Source organism: Ceratotherium simum, chromosome 25, assembly GCF_057802395.1.
Source record: "Ceratotherium simum simum isolate JZ-2026a chromosome 25, ASM5780239v1, whole genome shotgun sequence".
Lineage (NCBI taxonomy): Eukaryota > Metazoa > Chordata > Mammalia > Perissodactyla > Rhinocerotidae > Ceratotherium > Ceratotherium simum.
This window is the reverse complement of record NC_141924.1, coordinates 31,742,442-31,761,499: the sequence shown is the minus strand read 5'-3', so window position 1 is coordinate 31,761,499 and position 19,058 is coordinate 31,742,442. Positions and strand designations below refer to the sequence as shown.

Sequence of the window (19,058 nt, the reverse complement as noted above, 5' to 3'; positions counted from 1 at the left end):
CAGGGACAGGCTTCCACTGTGAGGCGGGAGAAAGCAAAGTTTGTGGGGAACAGATATAGCTAAGCTGGTGGAACTGGTAATGATAATGAGATTATATGGTCCTGGTTTTAAAAATAGAGAAGATATGATACTAAATCATTAAGAATAACTTACGAATAAACATAATGAAAAATCTTCTGCCTAGTCCTCTTGGCTCAGTTGACTGTAGTGTAGTGGCAATGAGGCCAAGGGCATGCATGGCATTGATCCTAGCCCAGTTAGCTTCACAAAGAGAAAATAGGTTCAAAAACCATCAAAAGCAGCCTCAGAATATATGCTTTTGGGGTCTGGATCCAACATTGTGGGAAGTTAAAAAAAAAGCCTATATTCATTCTAGAATAAATAATTAAGAGTATCATTTATATATTTGAAAAGGACATATTACAGAATAAAATGCAAATTATATCAATAGCTTGATGTTTTACAAGAAAATGTAGCATCTCAACCGCTGGGACTAATAAAATCATGTCTCAATTTAGGAAATGAAGAGGGGGAAGTACTGGAATGTAGGAAACAGGTGGGTTTAACTGAAAATCATGGCTAATAAACAGCACATACCACGGTCTTATCAAATTCTGCACTTGAAATTACGTCTGTGTTTGTGTGTAATTATGTGCCTGTGTGATAGCGGTGGCGGCAGCAGCCACCCTGACTTCTCTAAGTGAGGGTCAAAGGAAAACGTGCAGACTGAGAAAGTATGTGAAAATGTATGTTTATGTGCTTTCTTCTTGGGAAACAGACTAGTAGTCTCATCATATTCTCAATTTCAAAAGAGGAGGGGACCTCCTCCCTACCCTGCCCCCCCCGCCAAATTTAAGAATCACTGGTCTACAGTCAAACTTATGCACGCATTCCTGAATGCCTACCACGCACCAGACACTGACAGGCACTAAACACACAAAGGGAAATGAATCAGACAGGATGCCTTTCTCTGGCACTTGCCCTCAAGAAACGCATAGTTCGGTGGGGCAGACTGACACGTAACCAGTTCATCACAACCCAAGGTGTTACGTATTATGATGGGGGTGGTGAGGATGTTACGGGAGTACACAGAGAACTGGAATCCAAAATTTAGGGGCTTGAGGTGGATAAGGGAATCTAAGACATCCAACTTGAGATCTTAAGAATGATTAAGAGATAAACAGTCATAGGAAGGATGATCTAAGGTGTTTTAGGTGAAGAGATCAGTATGTAAGAGGCCCCAAAACAAGAGTGACCTGGGCACAACAGTATTTAAGAAAACAAAAGTTTTGCTATGCCTCAAACATTGACAGGCAGAGTTGGAAAGAAGAGATGACATTAGAGAGGCAGGCAGGGGCCAGATCCCAGAGAGATTTAACCTAAGTGAGAAGTTGGAACTTCATTCTAAGGGCAATGCGAAACCACTGCCAGCTTGAAGCAGGAAAGTGACAGGCAGTGTGAAGGGAGACAGGAAAAGACACCAGTTAGTACGCTGTTACCTGAATTACTGCAAGAGAAGACAGTGGCCTCAAACAGGGTCGTGAGGATGTAAAGAAGCAGAAACCCCTGAGTTAAGAAAAAGTTAGGAGTTAGAATCTCCAAGTCTTGTGGACCAAATGAGTGACAGAGGTTGAAAGAGTCCTGTCAAAGTCAAGGCCACGTAACAAGGTGGGTAACGGTTTTGTTGGAAAAGGGAAAAAGAGAAGTATGCTTTCAGAAGGGAAAGTTTGGAAAGGTGGAGAAAATGAAGATATCTAAAAAGAACTGATTGGGCTTTTAGGCCTAAAGCTAATGAGAAAAACCTGGACTGGAGCTACAGCTGCTGGAATCACCAGCATCCAGATGACATGTGAAGTCTCAGGAATGTATGACATCACCCAGGGAGAGAGTACAGACGAAGAGGAGCATGTATAGACGAACAGAAGCCTGAGGTCTACCAACATTTAAAGGAAAGCACCGGAGGTTGATGAGACCGGCCAGATAGGAAGAAAGAAAACTCTAAGAGTATAATGTTATGAAAGACAGAACAGAATGCTTTGAGAAGGAAATACATCTACTGTACTCAGAAAACTGAACTCAAACTCTAACTAAAGCTATGCTACTTCAGGCTGTATCAACTACAACTTTAAAAAATAATATACATACTACAAAGTTAGAGGAGAAGTAGTTAGTGATACAACTACCGAAAAAAAATTCATAAGCAATGAAAATTAGTGACCTGAGCAGGTATTAATTAAATATATAATTCCCTATTACAGCAGCAATAAATCTCTAGGACAAGGTCATGCAGGATCATCAATATAAAGTTATCTCATTGATAACTCTATACAAGAAGTGAAACATACATGACTGGCACACCAAGGCCATGCAAATACTTGCTGAATGTCTGAAAGGGCTGTGCCAACCTGAACAACCAAGCACATACATCAGGGCAACAGAGCATTCTCGTAGAGGTCTATAAGTCAATAATGATTTACCCTGGGCAAAGAGCTGATTTTTTTCGAGAGTTAAAATATATTTCCATGTGTGAATGTTAGTTTTATTACATTGCACCATGAAGACATGGTCTAAGCACACCAATACCAACAGCCTTAGTTCTAGTGAGTGCAAATATATCAGCTGCCATCTGAAACATGATGGAAACATTAGTCAGCCAGGGACAATTGCTGTTGATTCTACCCTGCTTCCTACCACATACTTCTTTTGTTTCTTTCTACCACTGTTTCCTTTTCTTAATTCCCCTGCTTTTTTTCTCTTTTATCTAATTTTAGCAACCACCACTTAAAAAGCTTAGTGTCTCATCTGCTTTCTTGCCCTTTACAAGTCCACAAAGCCATGCCTCTGACAGACTACCACTCGATACCCATCTTTAATTTTTATGAATTCATTTTTATCCTTTGTTTAATGCAGTACTACTGAATGGCAAACATGATACCAGGGCTAGAGATCTGCATTCTAGAAATCTTATTATTACAGAGTCTATTCTACCAATCAATGTAAAATATAATACAGATAACATAAGAACACATTAAAACAGAAAAGATACCAAAAGCTAGTGTAAAAATAAAAGGATCAAGAAATATGATGTAGAAGAGGAGTAAGAAAGACGATGTGGGAAAACAATAAACATAGAGAAGAAAAAAACTAATGGTAATTTTATGCAGTTAGGTACTATAAGCAGGTTATTTTGGCATTAAAGTACATTCTTGGATTCTGAGGACTATAAGATAGGTGCTTGTTCTAATGGATAAAGCAAAAAATATGAAGTGATAAGTCTCAATTCCAGTTAACCTTGAAATTTATAGTTCTAATTCTATAAAGTAAAGCAAAGTAAAGATGGTTAATCAAAACCATTAGGAAGTTTTTAACATGAAAATCACATCTGGCTCAAAACACTTCCTATTGATCAGTATGAATATAATATGCTTCAAATCAAGTTACAGGACTGCTCTGCTAGAAAACAAGCAATAAATTAGCAGGCCAAATGAGGAAGCACACAAATACAAAACAGAACCTTAAACCCAATTTTTTTCATTATGTTATTCCTGCCATCAAAAAATACTACTGAGAAGAGAGAACACAGGTCCCTCTTTCTCAGTAGCTCAACTCTTTTGCAAGCTGTATGAGATGAACTTTTAGAACAGGCAGTACACTACAGTGGTTATAAGCATGTTCTCTGCACCTAAATTGTCAAGGTTTGAATCCCTGCTCTGGGCTTATGAGCTGTGAGACTGCAGGTAAGTCACTTAACCTTTTCATGCTGTGAGTTCTTTTGCTCTAAATTGGATAAACTGTTGTGAGGATAATATAAGTTAATATTTTTAAGTGCTAACAACCAACCAATCTGGCACAAAAAGTGTTACCTAAATGTTACCTATCATTTTTGTTGTTCTTAAGAAATGTCTTAAATTGTTCCTCCAGACTTCATAGCAATCTAACGTCGACATCCCCAATATTTCTGATTTTCCTTCTCCACTCATTTTTTTCTTAAGGACGTATCACTAACAAACTACACATTTCATTTAGTTGTCTTGTGAAATTATCTCCCCAATGTAAAAATAAGGCAGGCATTTTTGTTTTATTCATGGATCTATGTCCAGAGCCTAGAAAAGTACTTGCCACACAGCAGACACCTGATGAACACAATATCCAGGCAATTCTAAGACGCACATATTCTTACATTTTATTCATTTCTCTGAAATTGGGATGTAATTTCATTATACACTTACAGTTATCATACAATTAAAACCGTCAACACTAATTCTTTCTTTGGGGGGGGGTATATAAAATACATGACAATTAACAACCTAGATCTGAAGAAAGACTGTATGTGTCAATGAATGAAGTAATGAATGAAAGAACTAAAGGGACATAAACTTCAGTTTTATCTAACCAAAATTCATGTACTTTGAAGAATCCTTTTAATCTCACTTTCCCTGACTATAAGCAGGTTACACTAACAAAAGAGTACTTGTCTAGATCATTTTCTTGGGCATACAAACTCCTAGCTGACTTCCCTGGTGATGATTCATTTACTATCATTTGCCTAGTTGATCAGTGACAAAATGTTCATTAGCTTTCTGAGTGTCTTACTTCTAAATTAAACTAAAATTATTCCTTTGGAAATAATATTCCTGTGAAGACTGCTACTGTTTTTACTTATTCTTACAACTGTAAATACAAATATAATGCTTAAAATCGCTTTTCCACATTCTTTAAAAGAATATTTCAAAATGACAAAATGTTTATATAAAAAACAGTGAAGCTAAAAGTTTGTACAAATTTTAACAAAAATTAAATTCACAATAGTAGGAAGAAGATGAGCAAGAATTTTCTAAGAGTAAAAGAGGGAAAAATATTGCATACACTTATTTAACAGCACCAAGCAATAATACACACAAAATTTTGAGTGTTAAGTGAGTATTTCTAGAGATTATCCATAGCTTCCATCAGGCTGTGCAAGAGGCACATAACCATCCCCTCCCCAAATTTTAAAAACTACTGTATTAGATGCAAAATTTTCAGTTAACTTAATAAACTTCACTAATAAAGCCAAAATCAATGTAAAGAATAGCACTCAAAATAACAGCACAAAAGAAAGTACAGTGTGAACTAATGAGAAGTCATGTCTATTAAACATGAGAACATATGATGGAGAGGTATTTAGTTATTAGAAGACAAAAATTTTGATTAACAGCAGAGAAATACAAAGACATCATTGGGAGAAGTGCAGTCAAGTGCAGATTTGAAACTGAAGTTCAACAACGCTTTTATGAAGAAATTACTTTGTTATATTGAGGGCTTATTTATGTTAACGTTTCCTACCAATTTGGTGATCGTGAAACATCCAACAATTAGGTTTTTAGATTAAATGTAGTAAGTGCATACGACTGAATTAATGAATCTACGAACTGAGAACAGCATATTAATGCACACATCTCTAAAGTGATACAAAGTTAGTCAATATTTCAAAGCGGGTTTGCATAATTAACAAGCTCCGAATTTCATCAAATTGCTGTCTATTAAAGTCCATGGGTCTATTTCTGATTCCCTGAATTTACATCAACAACAGGGATCCCTGCTAGCATAAAATGGTATAGGGTATTTAAGGTATAACTAAGAAGTCCATGTCTCTAGGGTTCTGACTTGAGGAAAAGATCCAGAAAATCTGGAAGACTTAACGGGTCTTGCAGACAAAAAAACATACTCCAAGTGATCTGAGGAAGCCCTTTTAGGATATGTGTGCATACGGATACCGGGTCCCTCAAGATCATGCTACCTCAGAAAAATTAAAGAAACTACCTGCCATTAAAACAATTAGCAATTCACATAGAATTATATAAAGGTTTCAAAGAATTTTTTAGTGTGACTTAAAATCCTTTAACAATTTTGGAAATAATTTTTTGCTATTAATTTAAGTTTTATCACAAGTAATAGCATGGCATAAGACATTTCAGAAAAATATGTTAAGAAAAACACTTTTACATAATTTCTCTAGAATTGGCTTTTGAATATACACTAATATACTTTAAGTTTTAACATTAATAATTTCCCAACCTTACTAAAATTGTAATAGCAAACATCCTCATGTATCTCCTCCTTCCTCCTCTGCAATTTGGAAATGCCTTCCTGAAACTTCCTAACCTTAATTTTATATTCAACATGATCAATACACAAAAGGTCATCCATCTCAAATCATCTCAAAGACTATAATGCAATGAAGTTATAATGAATTTTCCTTTTTTTATTCTCAAAAAGAAACTTACTACAAATCAAGAATTATGAAACCACAGGCTTCTTTGAACATAGGGAAATTGAACATAATTCTAAGACTGAAAACTATGTTTAATCAAAGGAATTGTGTGCTAGGTAAAAAACTGCCATCTAATATACTCCATTTGTTTTAGGATCTTCTGAACTAATTATCCAAGTCCAGGTTAAAAACAACTCGGGCAGCTACGGGCTGTGACAACTATTTTAAGCCACCTGGCAAAATGAAGGATCATGAGCAGAGTTTATTTCCACTGAATACCCTGGGGGCTACCAAGCCTGGTTCCATCCTCTATAGCTCGAGTGGAAAGACCATCTTGCTAATGTAAGCAAGCAGCAACACTAAGTACAACAGGACAAAATATTTCCTCCCACAAACCTAAAAGATATAAATTAATTTGCAACATTATCTCTTGATCTAAAGTTACTCTAACTGCACCAATCTGAGAGCTAACTCATCTTTAATGTCACTAAAAGTATGGCATAATCCCACAATTGCCAAGACAATATAAGCATGCTTATTTATAAGCCAAATATACTATACTCTCCACACAAATGACTAAAAATGAACATAATATAACTCACCTTCATTGGGAGATGTTTTCAACCTCGTGCAAATTCCATAGACATCTCCATAGCTCTCCTGTATTTTTCGTAATGCATCAGTAGACCTGAGCTCCATGAGAGCCCGCAGCTCCGCGAGCGTAATTCCAAAGTCTCCATCATGATTAGCTTCCTTCAAAGAGTTTTTTACTCCACTATATGCAACTGAGTTGTTTGCCATGTCGCCCATTACAGGTATAATTTATTAGGAGGAAAATGTTTCCCAAAATACTCTAATTTTCACTTGATATATTTCCAAGATGAAAATCTTTTAAATATGAAAATCTTTCTTAAACCACACACTCATTGTATGACTTTGTGAAGCAGCATCAGCAGCATTTCCCAGAGAAGTATCTTGACCTTTGGCCCATGACTAGTTTCTTCCTATCAATCATGAGATGTATACATCTGTAAGAAGAAAATATTTACAAGTTAATAAAATTCACCTTAGACTCTGCATATAAGTATACTTTCTAAATGTCATCAAGCAGCTAATCAAAGTACATCATTTAATTATAAAAAATATTTATCTTTTAAAATTTATTTATTTATTTTTTTTTTGGTGAGGAAGACTGTCCCTGAGCTAATATCCGTGCCAATCTTCCTCTATTTTGTATGTGGGATGCTGCCACTGCCTGGCTTGATGAGCAGTGCATAGGCCTGCATCCGGGATCTGAACCCGTAAACCCTGGGTCACCGAAGCGGAGTGCACAAACTTAACCACTATGTCACTGGGCCAGCCCCCAAAAATACTTTTTAATTGTAGTCTCATGCTCTTAAAATGTTTTGCGTGATAAAAAAAATCAAAGTATACCTTCTAAATAAAACTGTATATCAAAAACATTAGATCTCACCGTTATTAAATGAAACTGCATTTCACATGACTGAATTTTATGTTCCATTTAGTATTACTGTTATTAATAGTTATCATTAAGCACTTACGTTCCAAGCACTATGCTAGTTGCTTTAAATTCATTCGCTCATTTAAGCATCACAACTTAATCCCATGAGGTCTTCTTATTCCTTACTCTACTGAGAAGAGTAAGCCTCAGAGAAATTGAGGCGTTTCTGCACAGCTAACAAATGTCTGAAATGAATGAGCTGGGATGGCTCCAAGCCCGTGTTTCTTCTAATATACGGTGCTATCTCTCTAAACCTTTCATATAGACTAGCCCCTAAAAGGGCAAAAAGCACAACAAACCCCCTAATACACTTTCCCACAATTCTCCTTGGCCACTCTATGACGCCACCATGTTGTGGCTTCCTAAAACTATCTTCCACCACTCATGTGTCACCACCTCATGTTCTCCCCGGACCAGCTATTTAAAGAAATTCCCTACCCCTTAGTCACTCTTTACTGTTACTCTATTTTTTTTCTTTGCTGGCCCTTAGTATTATCTGAAACTATCTTGTTCATTTATTTATTTGTTATTTTTTTGTCTCCCTCCACTGACAGTATTAGTTCTGAAGGCAGGGCACAGGTTTTTATCCATTACCATATCCTGAGAACCTAGAACTGTGCCAGGCACACGGGAGACATTCAGTCAATGCTTGAGGAATGAATAGATGCATTACTTTAATTTTCTTAACAATACTTTCAAATTCTCCTTACTCTAAACTACCTTAAGATGAGAGTTCAATTCTCCTTTCTCCATATTATATCCTTAAAAACAATCACCTCAAAGTTAACATGCCCAACAATGGATTCATTTTACTCCCTAATTAGAGAGCTCTCTCCCCCAGTCACCATTACCCTAATCACCGGGGCTAAAGATTGTAAAGCATCTTTGATTCCATCCCCCCCCAGCTTCAGTCAGTTACTCAATTCTTCCTTTCCGTTAATTCTTCCTTTGAAAAGCCTCTTCTATATCATCCTTTTTCTTCCTGATCTTCAAGTCCCCCTACACAAATTATAACACTACCCCCTCACCCCAGGTTTTCTCTCATTCTAGTATCTCCTACATCCAATCCCTTCTGCATTTTGCAGCTACATTTAGTTTTATAAATAGGCATCATGCCACTATATCTAAACCTACAGGATGAAAATACAGTCCTATTGCTCATGCCTGTTTGGCATTCAAGCCTAAGCTCTATTTTACCTATTCAATCTCTCTCTCTCCTCAAATACCCCACCCCATATTTAATAAATAAAACGTTTAATGATTAGAAACCAGAAAAGATTGCTGATAAGTGCAATTACTCTTCAGCTATCAAATTGTTATGGGGATGTTCACAAATCATGGTATTTGGTTCTCATAGTTTAGTATCCATCAAAATCACCTAGGGGGCCTGTTAAAATACAGATTGCTGGGCCCCATCTCCAGAGTTTTAGTTTCAGTAGGATTAGGCTGGGCTCTATAATTTGCTTTTCTAACAAATTCCCAGGTGATACTGATGCTATATATCCAGGGAGCACACTGTGAGAACCACTGGAGAGGAGAATGGGCTAAAAACTTTGAATCCATACCAGCGGCTTGGGATGGCTGGAGGAGGAAAAGTTTGCTTGCCTTTGGTTAAATTTGCAAGAATATGATAGTTACAGATTCTGTAAGACATTTTCTTTCATTGCCTGCTTCCTCCCATTTCACAAATCCTGCTTGCCCAATTATTACCCATTTTATTCATCCCCTAGGCAAAGTGGGCTTTCTCCCACTCACACACCAATTATTATAAGAACCCAACTTCAAAGACTGGAGACAGTGGTTACTTGATAATCTCCCTCAGTTTTCATACCCAAAATTTGTTGGCATGTGAACATCATACCAACCTTAAAATAAGTTATTATTTATTTAAGAGATAAAATAATTAAGATTCACAAGTCTGTGTGTTGGAGCATGTGTGTCATCATTCCTCCAGTTTCCACAAAGAGGAATTTTCCTCAACAACTTCTGGCCTCCTATTCCACCCATTACTACTGAGGTGAAATGAGCTGCCCAACAGGAGATCTTTCCAAGAGCAGCTACACGGATGTAGTTTCTTCACTTCTCTGCCTTCTTTTGGCAGCCAGATGTCTGCAGGACTCATGCATTCTGGTCTGAGTTATTAGGGGCAGATTCCCAGGCTAAAAAAAACCTATTGTTCAAAGTGCCTGGGGTGGGGGTAAATAACTGTTTAGCTCTGGGTTCAATATTAGAACCCCACTGTTGTCACACAAAAACCAAACTTTCATTTCAGCTTTTGTCAGTAATAAAACTAATATTTTTATTCCTATGTGCCATTCTTTGTCATTTCTCTTGATAGAATTCAAGCAGGAGAAAAGGGTGTTATTTATTAGGTGTCCTTAAATTTCTCAACTATAAAGATATGTGATAGAGCTTATACATGATAGAGCGAGAATCTGAATCTCAATCTGTGACTCAAAAGCCATGCTTCCTGCAGAATACCGTCTCCACTTTAAGTCTTCACGTTTATTAGGTTGAAATGGAAGCTTCTGTAGGTCAAAAAACAGTCAAATAATATCAAATGTACCAATTTATGTAATAAAATCAGAATTTAAGGGACATTATAGTGGATACTTGTTATTTCTCACCTCAGCATCCTTTCCCCCCATTTTTTCAGCAATAGCCCCACTTTTTGTTTAGGGATCTGCCCTTTCCAACTCTCAATGTATCCATCTCCATATCCAGACACTCCCCTGGTCATAAGATGACGGGTTTAGGAATGTGCATGTGACTCAACAAGGGCCAATAAGCAGCAACAAGGCTTCTACTGTGACTCTGGGGCAGAGACTTGTTTCTTCTTACTGTACTTAAATCTGAGACGTGGAAAGCCCCTGTGCATGGATCTAAAAGGGAAGGAGAGGAGGGAGAGAGAAAGGGAGAGTAGGAGGGAGGGAAGGAGGAAATGTGTCTGTCCGTGCCGGATCATTCAAGCCCCTTGGTCAATCAATGCCTAGTGCTGGGTCATTCAAGCCCCTTGGTCAATCAATGCCTAAAGTCTGTCTTATCTCTGATCTTTTCAGTAATGTGTCAATAAGTTCATTTTTAGGGTTGGGGTTTCTATCACTTTGCAACCCACAGAAGCTTTGATAAGAACATGACTAGTTTCAAGAAAGGAAAGTCCAGGGAAAAGCACCAAATTTCCAAAAGTGGACTATTTGAATTACCTATCACCTACAAATTACACAGCAATCAGGCTGTTATCTATTTCTAGACTGTCTACAGTCCCTTCCACTACTTTCCTCTCTGCTGACTCTTCACTCTTCCATTCACCTAACTAGTGGATTGACAAAAATGCTAAGGACAACAAAAACGTTTTGCTTTTCACTTGTTAGCTACAACATGACAATCAAAAGACAGACCCACCCTTTGGGATTGAGACATAACAGAAAGCAGAACATCTATTTTGCTACTCTTTGTTCTCTAAAAGATTTAGATCTTCCATTTGAAAATTTTAAGAAGAAATGTTAAGCGGAAGCTGAGGCCTCAAAAGAGGGGGATTTTAAAGAAAACACACAGCTACTCCGTGCACGCCTCTTGGAAAAAGGTGGTTTAAGACCAGAGTTGGGCAAAATCAGTCTTCACAAAGAAGAATAAGGTAGATTCCAACTGACACACAAGCTTTACCGTGAATGGGTAGGGCTCCAAAAGATGACGAAAGGATGACCATGAGGTCCTAGCAATGAGCGGACTTCATAAAGAGACAGCTTTGCTGTTAATATAATTTCAGTTCCTTCCTTCACAAGGTCACTTGACTTAGAGATCACAGAACAGCTGTATGGGCATTATCTAGACTCAACAATGATAACAAGAAACCACATAGGAGAAAAACTGAAAGAAATACAGGGAAACAGTTAAGTAAATTATGGGATGAAATACGGAGCTCTGAAAATGATGATTAATATTATATAGTAACATGAGGTTCCTGCAGGCAAGACAGAAAATATATTAATTTAACTAAGTGTATTAGACCAAGAGGAACAACCCGGAAGGTGTTTTTTAATGCACTATTGGGTTCCTAATTCCTGACTGTTCTAAACTGTTGTTAGTGATGTGAAAACATAGAAGTTATGTTTCTCCAATCTGTAGATGACTTGAAGCTCAGTAAGTCAGCAAATATGTTAGACAACAGAATCAGGATCCAGAAAGATAGGTGGGAATGAGAGGCTAAATTTAATTAGGTAAGAAAGTATGGTCTCCTACATTTAATTCCAAAAAACTGAACTGTACAAATATGACATACAAAAAATGCAACAGTATATATTCAAAGACAAAGGTTCACTTTACTCAAAGCTCAGTATGCATTAACTTGACGCTAATTAACATGATGTAACTGCTTTCCCCTCCCACTCTCAAGCTGTCTTAGGCAGCAATGACAGGAGTGTAACATCTAACAAAGGGAAGTAACAGATCAATTCTACTTTGGAATCAAGATTCCTTTTAGGCAAGATTACTTCAAAGACAACATACCTCAGACAAGAAAAGTTATTCTTGTATATAGTGTATGAAAGACACCATTTAATTTGACAATCTGCTAATTATAGTCATAAGCTGAGGAAAGTCGATTAATTTCAACTCTAAATTTAAACTGGTTAAAAATCAAAAGGCATTTATTTGTTAGAAACCAATCCTTTCATTTAAACTTCCATTAGTCTCTTAAAATGTCCTTTGAGTCAACGTAAGGATTTCTCAAGTAATCTTGATTTTTTCAAATCATTCCCAATTCAGAATGAAATTTCAAAACTAACAGAAAAAATTATAATCCTAAATCTTACTCTTCAATATTCTAATGTTTTACAGATTTTGTAACTACTTCAATGCATGAAGTTACTTTTGATTTCATATATTCTTTCCCAAGAAAATTCAAATAGTTCTTTAAAGGTTATCTATACTGATAATAGCTCAATGAACTGTCTTTGGATTTTCATTTGATATACTGAAATAATTTAAGTGTTAAGTCAAATTTCTATTTACTAGCTCTACTACACAACTCAGTAAATTTTTAAAAATAAAAAAGTTAGTATTTACAAAGGTTCTTAATCCATGACTTGTTCTATAGGAACAGAAATTATGGATCTCAGGTTTTGAAAAAAAAATCCTCAAGATAACACAGCTCATTTTCATTCACTTAATAAGAGAATAATTGTTTAATAGTTTCTAAATCAAAACAAAATACTAATCATAAACAAATTTTAAAAAGCCACCATTCTGTTAAAAAATGGTTACAAAGGAAAGAATCATAGAATTTAACAGCTGAAAGGGATGTTGGAGATCAAATCCAATTGCTCATTTTACAGCCATTGAACTCTAAACTCATAATCATCTACTTCCCAAAAGAATAAAGATGCTTCTAATAAAAGGCAAGCATTAAATACTCACAAAATCATTTAAAAGAAGAGTAAAAGACCAAAATTCAAACCATGGGAAAAATCCTAACAACGTACAGGTTTTAAGGAGGCTACTACCAGGAAAATAATCGGCATCACACTTCAAAACGGACACTGATACCCTTGCTGTTAGACGTACCATATGATGAACAAAAAGCTTAAAAAATAGTTTTTGACTGCAGCCTTTCAAAAAAGAACACTTCTCAAGAAGTCTGCATTTTCTTAGTTTCTTTTTTTTTCTTTTAACAAAAATTAATTCCACTTCCTTTGTAGATAAGTAGTTGTGAGAAGAGGGATAACTAGTCTTCATGGCAGTTTCTCACTGTGGCTGCTGTTGGCACGTTAATGACAGTGAGCACTGTCTCTTCAATTAAGAAACCCAGTCACACCCCCCACCCTACCCCACCAGATGCTAGCAGTAACCCTCAGTCTTATTCATGCCTTCTTCATCTTTGACCACCATATCTTAAGCAAGAGGTACTATGATCTTTCAACCTTCTTACATAATGACTTTCTGCAAGGAAAAAAAATAACCTTATACCTGATTCACACCCTAAAAATTTAGTCTTCCAAAAATTAAAACAATTTTTAATAAGAAATGATAAAAATTTACTGTATATAAAGTACTGGCATGTAATATCTGACTTGATTGGTGGAAAGAGCAGATGGTCTAATACTATACGTATCAAAGAACAGACACCTCAAGATTGTGAATGGTGTGGAGTTTCTTTTACAAAGTTTTGTCATATTCAAATTATTTTATTAAAACACTCTGAAGAACCAAGGATAACTCAATATTAATATTACTCTGAACTCACATTTTTCACTTTGTAAGTGGCTTAAAGAAAACATACACTACACAAAACAGCACATAGATTATAAAGCTTGTTTAGAAAAGCAGTGATCTGTTGCTTAACAACAGCGATACGTTCTGAGAAAAACGTTGTTAGGCAATTGCGTCATTGTGCGAACATCACAGAGTGTACTTACACAAACTTAAGATAGATGGTACAGCCTACTATACACCTAGGCTATATGGTACTAATCTTATGGGACCACCGTCCTATATGACCGTAGTTGACAGAAACATCATTACATGGTGCATGACTAATTTATATCAGGTGAGTAAAGAATGATAAATATAAACAAGACTAAATTCAGGAAATGGGATTTCAGTTTTACAGAACTGATAAAGCAGAAAACAAGCACTGTCTACAATGCCTGATTTATTACTCTCAAAGGACTCATAAATACCATGGCTGTGTCTGTGCTGAGTAAAATTAGTCCCACTCCCCTCAGTAACTTACTTATCTACTACACTCTTGCAGAGGCCCAGACGAAGTAGGATACTTGGAAGGGCAAGTTACAGCTGCTGCCAGTGACAAATTCACCATGACCACTTTAGCAAATCTCTCAGGGTGGGAAATGAGCAGATTAGAAGAGTAGAGGCACTAATTTGTTCTTCTGTTGTAGCTTTTATCACACAGCTGCAATGATCTGTTTACCTCTCTGTCTTCCCCAATGAACTGTGAACTCGAGCAGGATCTGTGCCATTTATTTTTAGCCCTCAGCACTGTCAGAAAGATAGTAGGTGCTGAATGTTTACTCAATAGAAATGTTTGAACCTTAAGCTAAAAATCAATTTAAAAAACAGGTTTTACAATAGTCAACAATGCCAATTCAAATAGCAGAGCAAAACAAAACCTCATGACTCTGTTTAAAATAATATACTAGGTGTGTAATGAATTAAGAAAAAGTCATAACCTTCAAGGAGTTTTCAAACCACCTTGGTATGCAAGATATATAAACAACTTTCCTTTAAATCCTTTTAGACAATTCAAGTTAAAAGCTATTTCAGATTTTCAAATGAATTACACGATGACTGCTACACAGCAATGGTTTTTAACCAGGGTCCTAGATCCTTGAGGCTACGCATAGTAATAACGCTGAGTTTCAATATTTCAAAAAGCCTACAGGAAATGATATATTTACTGGAGAAACAATTTGTTAGGGTTACCCACGCTAAATTAAAATTATACCAAACCAACAGTAATAAAGTTAGCAACTAGATCTAAATAATAAAGAAACAAAAATTTTACCCAGTAAAGGCCATCTGGCAAGAAAATCCTCAACCCCACATCTAGCTATCATCCTCTCCGAAATTTTCTACTCCTACTTTACCTCCAACTCACAGATCAACCGATTTCAATCTAGCTTCTTCCCCTGTGCTGCACTGTGCTACTCTTCAAGATGACCACAGACCCCTCTTGTTCCTAAATCTAATGGATGCATTTAGTCCCTCTTATCTGACCTAGCAACTTTTGCTACTGCTAACCGCTCCCTCACTCTTGAAACGTTCTGTTGCCTTCATTTCTCTGATGCTCAACTCTTGTTCCCACCACACTGCCATCTCCAGCTGCTTGTTCTCATTTTCCACTGCTTGTTCCTGTTCTTGAATAATTGTCAAGGGAGTCAGTGGGGAGGAGCTGGGTGGCATAATCCTGACCATAATTGTTTTCATCTGTTTTTAGTCAGCAAGCATGAGATCAGTTTATAGATAATAGTAAAAATTTATCTGCAGGTGCATTTACAAGGTTTACTTATTTTTTTCTCTCATATTTTAGAATTTCACAATTCAATTAAAATGATGAAACCACAATACAGCAGTCTGGCTCAGTGAAAGTGTGAATAAAACCACCCAATTTCCTTATCCTAGCTCCAAACACAGCTCCTATTCCCCAAAGCCTTTAGTTTATAAAGAAGTACGTCCTCCCAAAGCAGAACAGGTTCCATAACTTGATGATTCATCCCCCTCCCCGGGGCTGTAAGACAATTACTCTTGCTTTTGATAACTGTCATTTCCAGCAGAGATTATTTGTTTATGCCAACAAAGTACTTAAGCAGAGTATATGATAAAATTTTAATGTGAATGATCCCAAACACAGATATCTTGGAGTTCACTATAGACATTTTTGCTTTATGGTCAAGTCAGTTGGAATTATCTTAACCCAAATATTGATGATTACCTGTATCTCTTGAAAGGTTGTCCTAATTTTGCAAGGTTGTACTTACAGAGTTAAAAAACACAACCCTTCTGTATTTACCACAATCAGGGTAAATTTATAAGTGCTGGGTTCCATACTGGATTATTAAAATCATTTATATACTAATTCTACGTATTACAGACCAGTGGTTCTCAAACTTCAGCATTAAAGCTGAAGGGCTCCTTAAAACCAGACTGCTGGGCTCCACCTCCAGAGGTTCAATTCAGCAGACCTGGGGTAGGAAACAAGAATTTACATTTCTAACAACTTCTCAGGTGATGGTAATGCTAATGATACTGGTCTGGAGAACCACTATTGCAAATAGTAAGTGTGCCCTGAATTTAGACTAAGGAACAAACTGTTGGATTATCACCTTAATCCAAAATTTCCTGACAACAACATAGGCAAAAAACTCATGGGTCTTTATCACGCTATTCCTAATTTGCACGAATAACTGAAAGCAGACCAAATTCTAAAAACATTCTGTGAGCTGTTACTTTAAGTTGTTTTAATTTTTAATACCAAGTATATTGATATTTTTCTACTTAAAACCTAATTACACAAATACCGCAAATAATTTTCTTCATTCAAAGTAAGAAATGTGGAGACTCATACTGCTACATTTTGAACATATGTAAAATGATTTTACACACCTAAAAGTATTAAATTTTAACAAATTTAACAGAGAATTATAATTGAGATATCTACCTTCTCCTGCTCTCCCCCAAAATAAACTATTCTTTGTTTTTCTCCTATTATATTGTTCTATTTAGACATTTCAAGAACTTTCATCCTAACAATAGTTTCCTAGTAAAAGATAACCCTATGAAAAGCTCTAAAATAAATAAAATTAATTTTATATAATCCTGTACAGTTTACCACCAAATATGAGAACATATTGTATCTCCAGCTAAATATGAGAACGAGATGTTCTATCATTTTCTAGTCTCACTGGTTTTGAGAATTTCAGCTAGAGTCAAGGAAGAGAGATTTCTAAATTAAAACTGTTTTTTCCTTCTGTTCAGGAGCTAGAAGGCAATACGAACACTTGAATGTCACACCAGCTGCTCTATCAGCCTACTCAGTTCTTAAGAGCCTCTATCCTGTCAGTTCACAAGAACCTACACTTAAATGCTTAAGGAAACAGGATGCTCATTATATCACTGAAGGAGCTCACAAAAATAAAGTTGGCAGTGTTTAGGGAGGCATAATGCTTATCTGTAAATTTAACATGAGCTTTCTGTTTTCTTAATTAAAAACTCTAGATTTCAAGGATTATTCATTCCAATATCTAAACAACTGAATACAGAACGAAGGGCAGAAGACATTTTTCCATTCCTTTATCTTCTTTTTCTTTATTTATACACTTTGATAGATGATGGTCGTCTGCAATTTCCAGCTGTAGTTACTAAATAACAGGTCAGTAAATCAATATTCACTTTTGCAACACATTCAAAGGATCTGGCCGAAAAAATAAGGAAAGCTATCTTTTAAATCTGATTTACAGTTAATTGACCAAAGTGCAAAGAATCCAGACATTAGGGGCTGTGTTGAGCCGTAACCACTCCATCACATCATGACAATGATGCTTCAAACTCTCTGGATTCACACAGTTCTTGACCCTCATTCCAAGACTTTGATTCGTACTCTGTGACTGCCATTGAAGAATAGAGCGGCACATTAAGTCATCACCACTTGGAATTGTCCTATTTTCAAGATTTCCTCTCCACTGTTACTCATCTCCCTTTATTTCTCTTCACTTATACAGAATCTAGTGTGGGCATTCTGACCTCAGATTCAAAGGCAGTCAAAACCCCTTCTGATCATACTTGCCGCCCTAAAAAAGCTAACTTCCCCATGGTCAATGACTCCAGTTTCTCTCTTCTGTCTCACTTGCTCTTTTATCCTCCTCCTATACCCATCTGGTTAGTGAGCTTCCCCTGAACAGACATAACATCTGGCTGGGCAATGCTGGTTAAAATTTTAAAAACTGAGCTCTTGGCTCCATTAGAAACACATTTTTCTCAGTCATTTGCGATCCACTGACACATCTCTAACTTTCTAGCACATTCCTCTTTCTATTCCAAGTCTCCTAAATTACTCTCGTCTTTACCCAGGCTACTCAAGTCTACCCCAGGACCTTATCTCCTTAACTGCCACTGCAAGCCACTGCCACCACTTCACACTGGTTCCTTCACTTAGCCTAACCAAAATTCCGATACGTTGTACCACATAAAGACCGTTCCCTCCTCCTCCCCGCCAAAAAACAAGCCTCTCCTGGATTTTGTTAACCAAAAAAGTTTTCCCTTTTTCCCCCTCCTTTTACCATACCTCTTAATAAGATCTATCCTCAATGCTTCTTCCTGATCATCCACTCTCACCCTGACCCCCGGCAAACCTGATCCATCCTCATACTCCTGAGCTGTCTCTCTGTGTTGATTAATGATCTCACGCTTGTTCTCAGTCCTCATCCTCCTCTATACTTTTGTGTCACCTGACAGTATTCTTCTCTCCTATCCATTACATTGCTTACTTCTCCCAGGTCTCTCAGCAGTCCTCCTCAGCCCACAACCCTTGGCTTTTTAAATCGTTACCATACTCTAAACGAGGTTATCACCCCGGGTTCTGTCCACAGACCTCTCTTCCCTACAACCTCTCTCGGCAGCTCGCACCATGTCATGCCCTACATCTAACGCCTTGATCAAGCTCCAGGCCCGTGTTTTCAACTGTTAACAGATATCTCCACGGGAATATCTTGCAGCACATCAAATTCAATCGCCAATATTAAATTTATCACTCTCCCTCCCAAACCTGTT

At 36.8% G+C, this 19,058-nt stretch overlaps 1 protein-coding gene across 6 annotated transcripts in view; it reads right to left on the bottom strand.

Annotated features, from left to right (window-relative positions):
* The window catches only part of ATP2B1 (ATPase plasma membrane Ca2+ transporting 1), a 121,217-nt gene that overhangs the window by 58,421 nt on the left and 43,738 nt on the right, over window positions 1-19,058 (bottom strand). For all 6 annotated transcript variants that reach the window (XM_087449116.1, XM_087449115.1, XM_087449114.1 and 3 more), the window contains one exon: window positions 6,856-7,281. In XM_087449116.1, coding sequence (XP_087305242.1) covers window positions 6,856-7,063 — 208 coding nt within the window. In that variant the 5' untranslated portion in view covers window positions 7,064-7,281. The remainder of the gene's footprint in view (window positions 1-6,855; window positions 7,282-19,058) is intronic.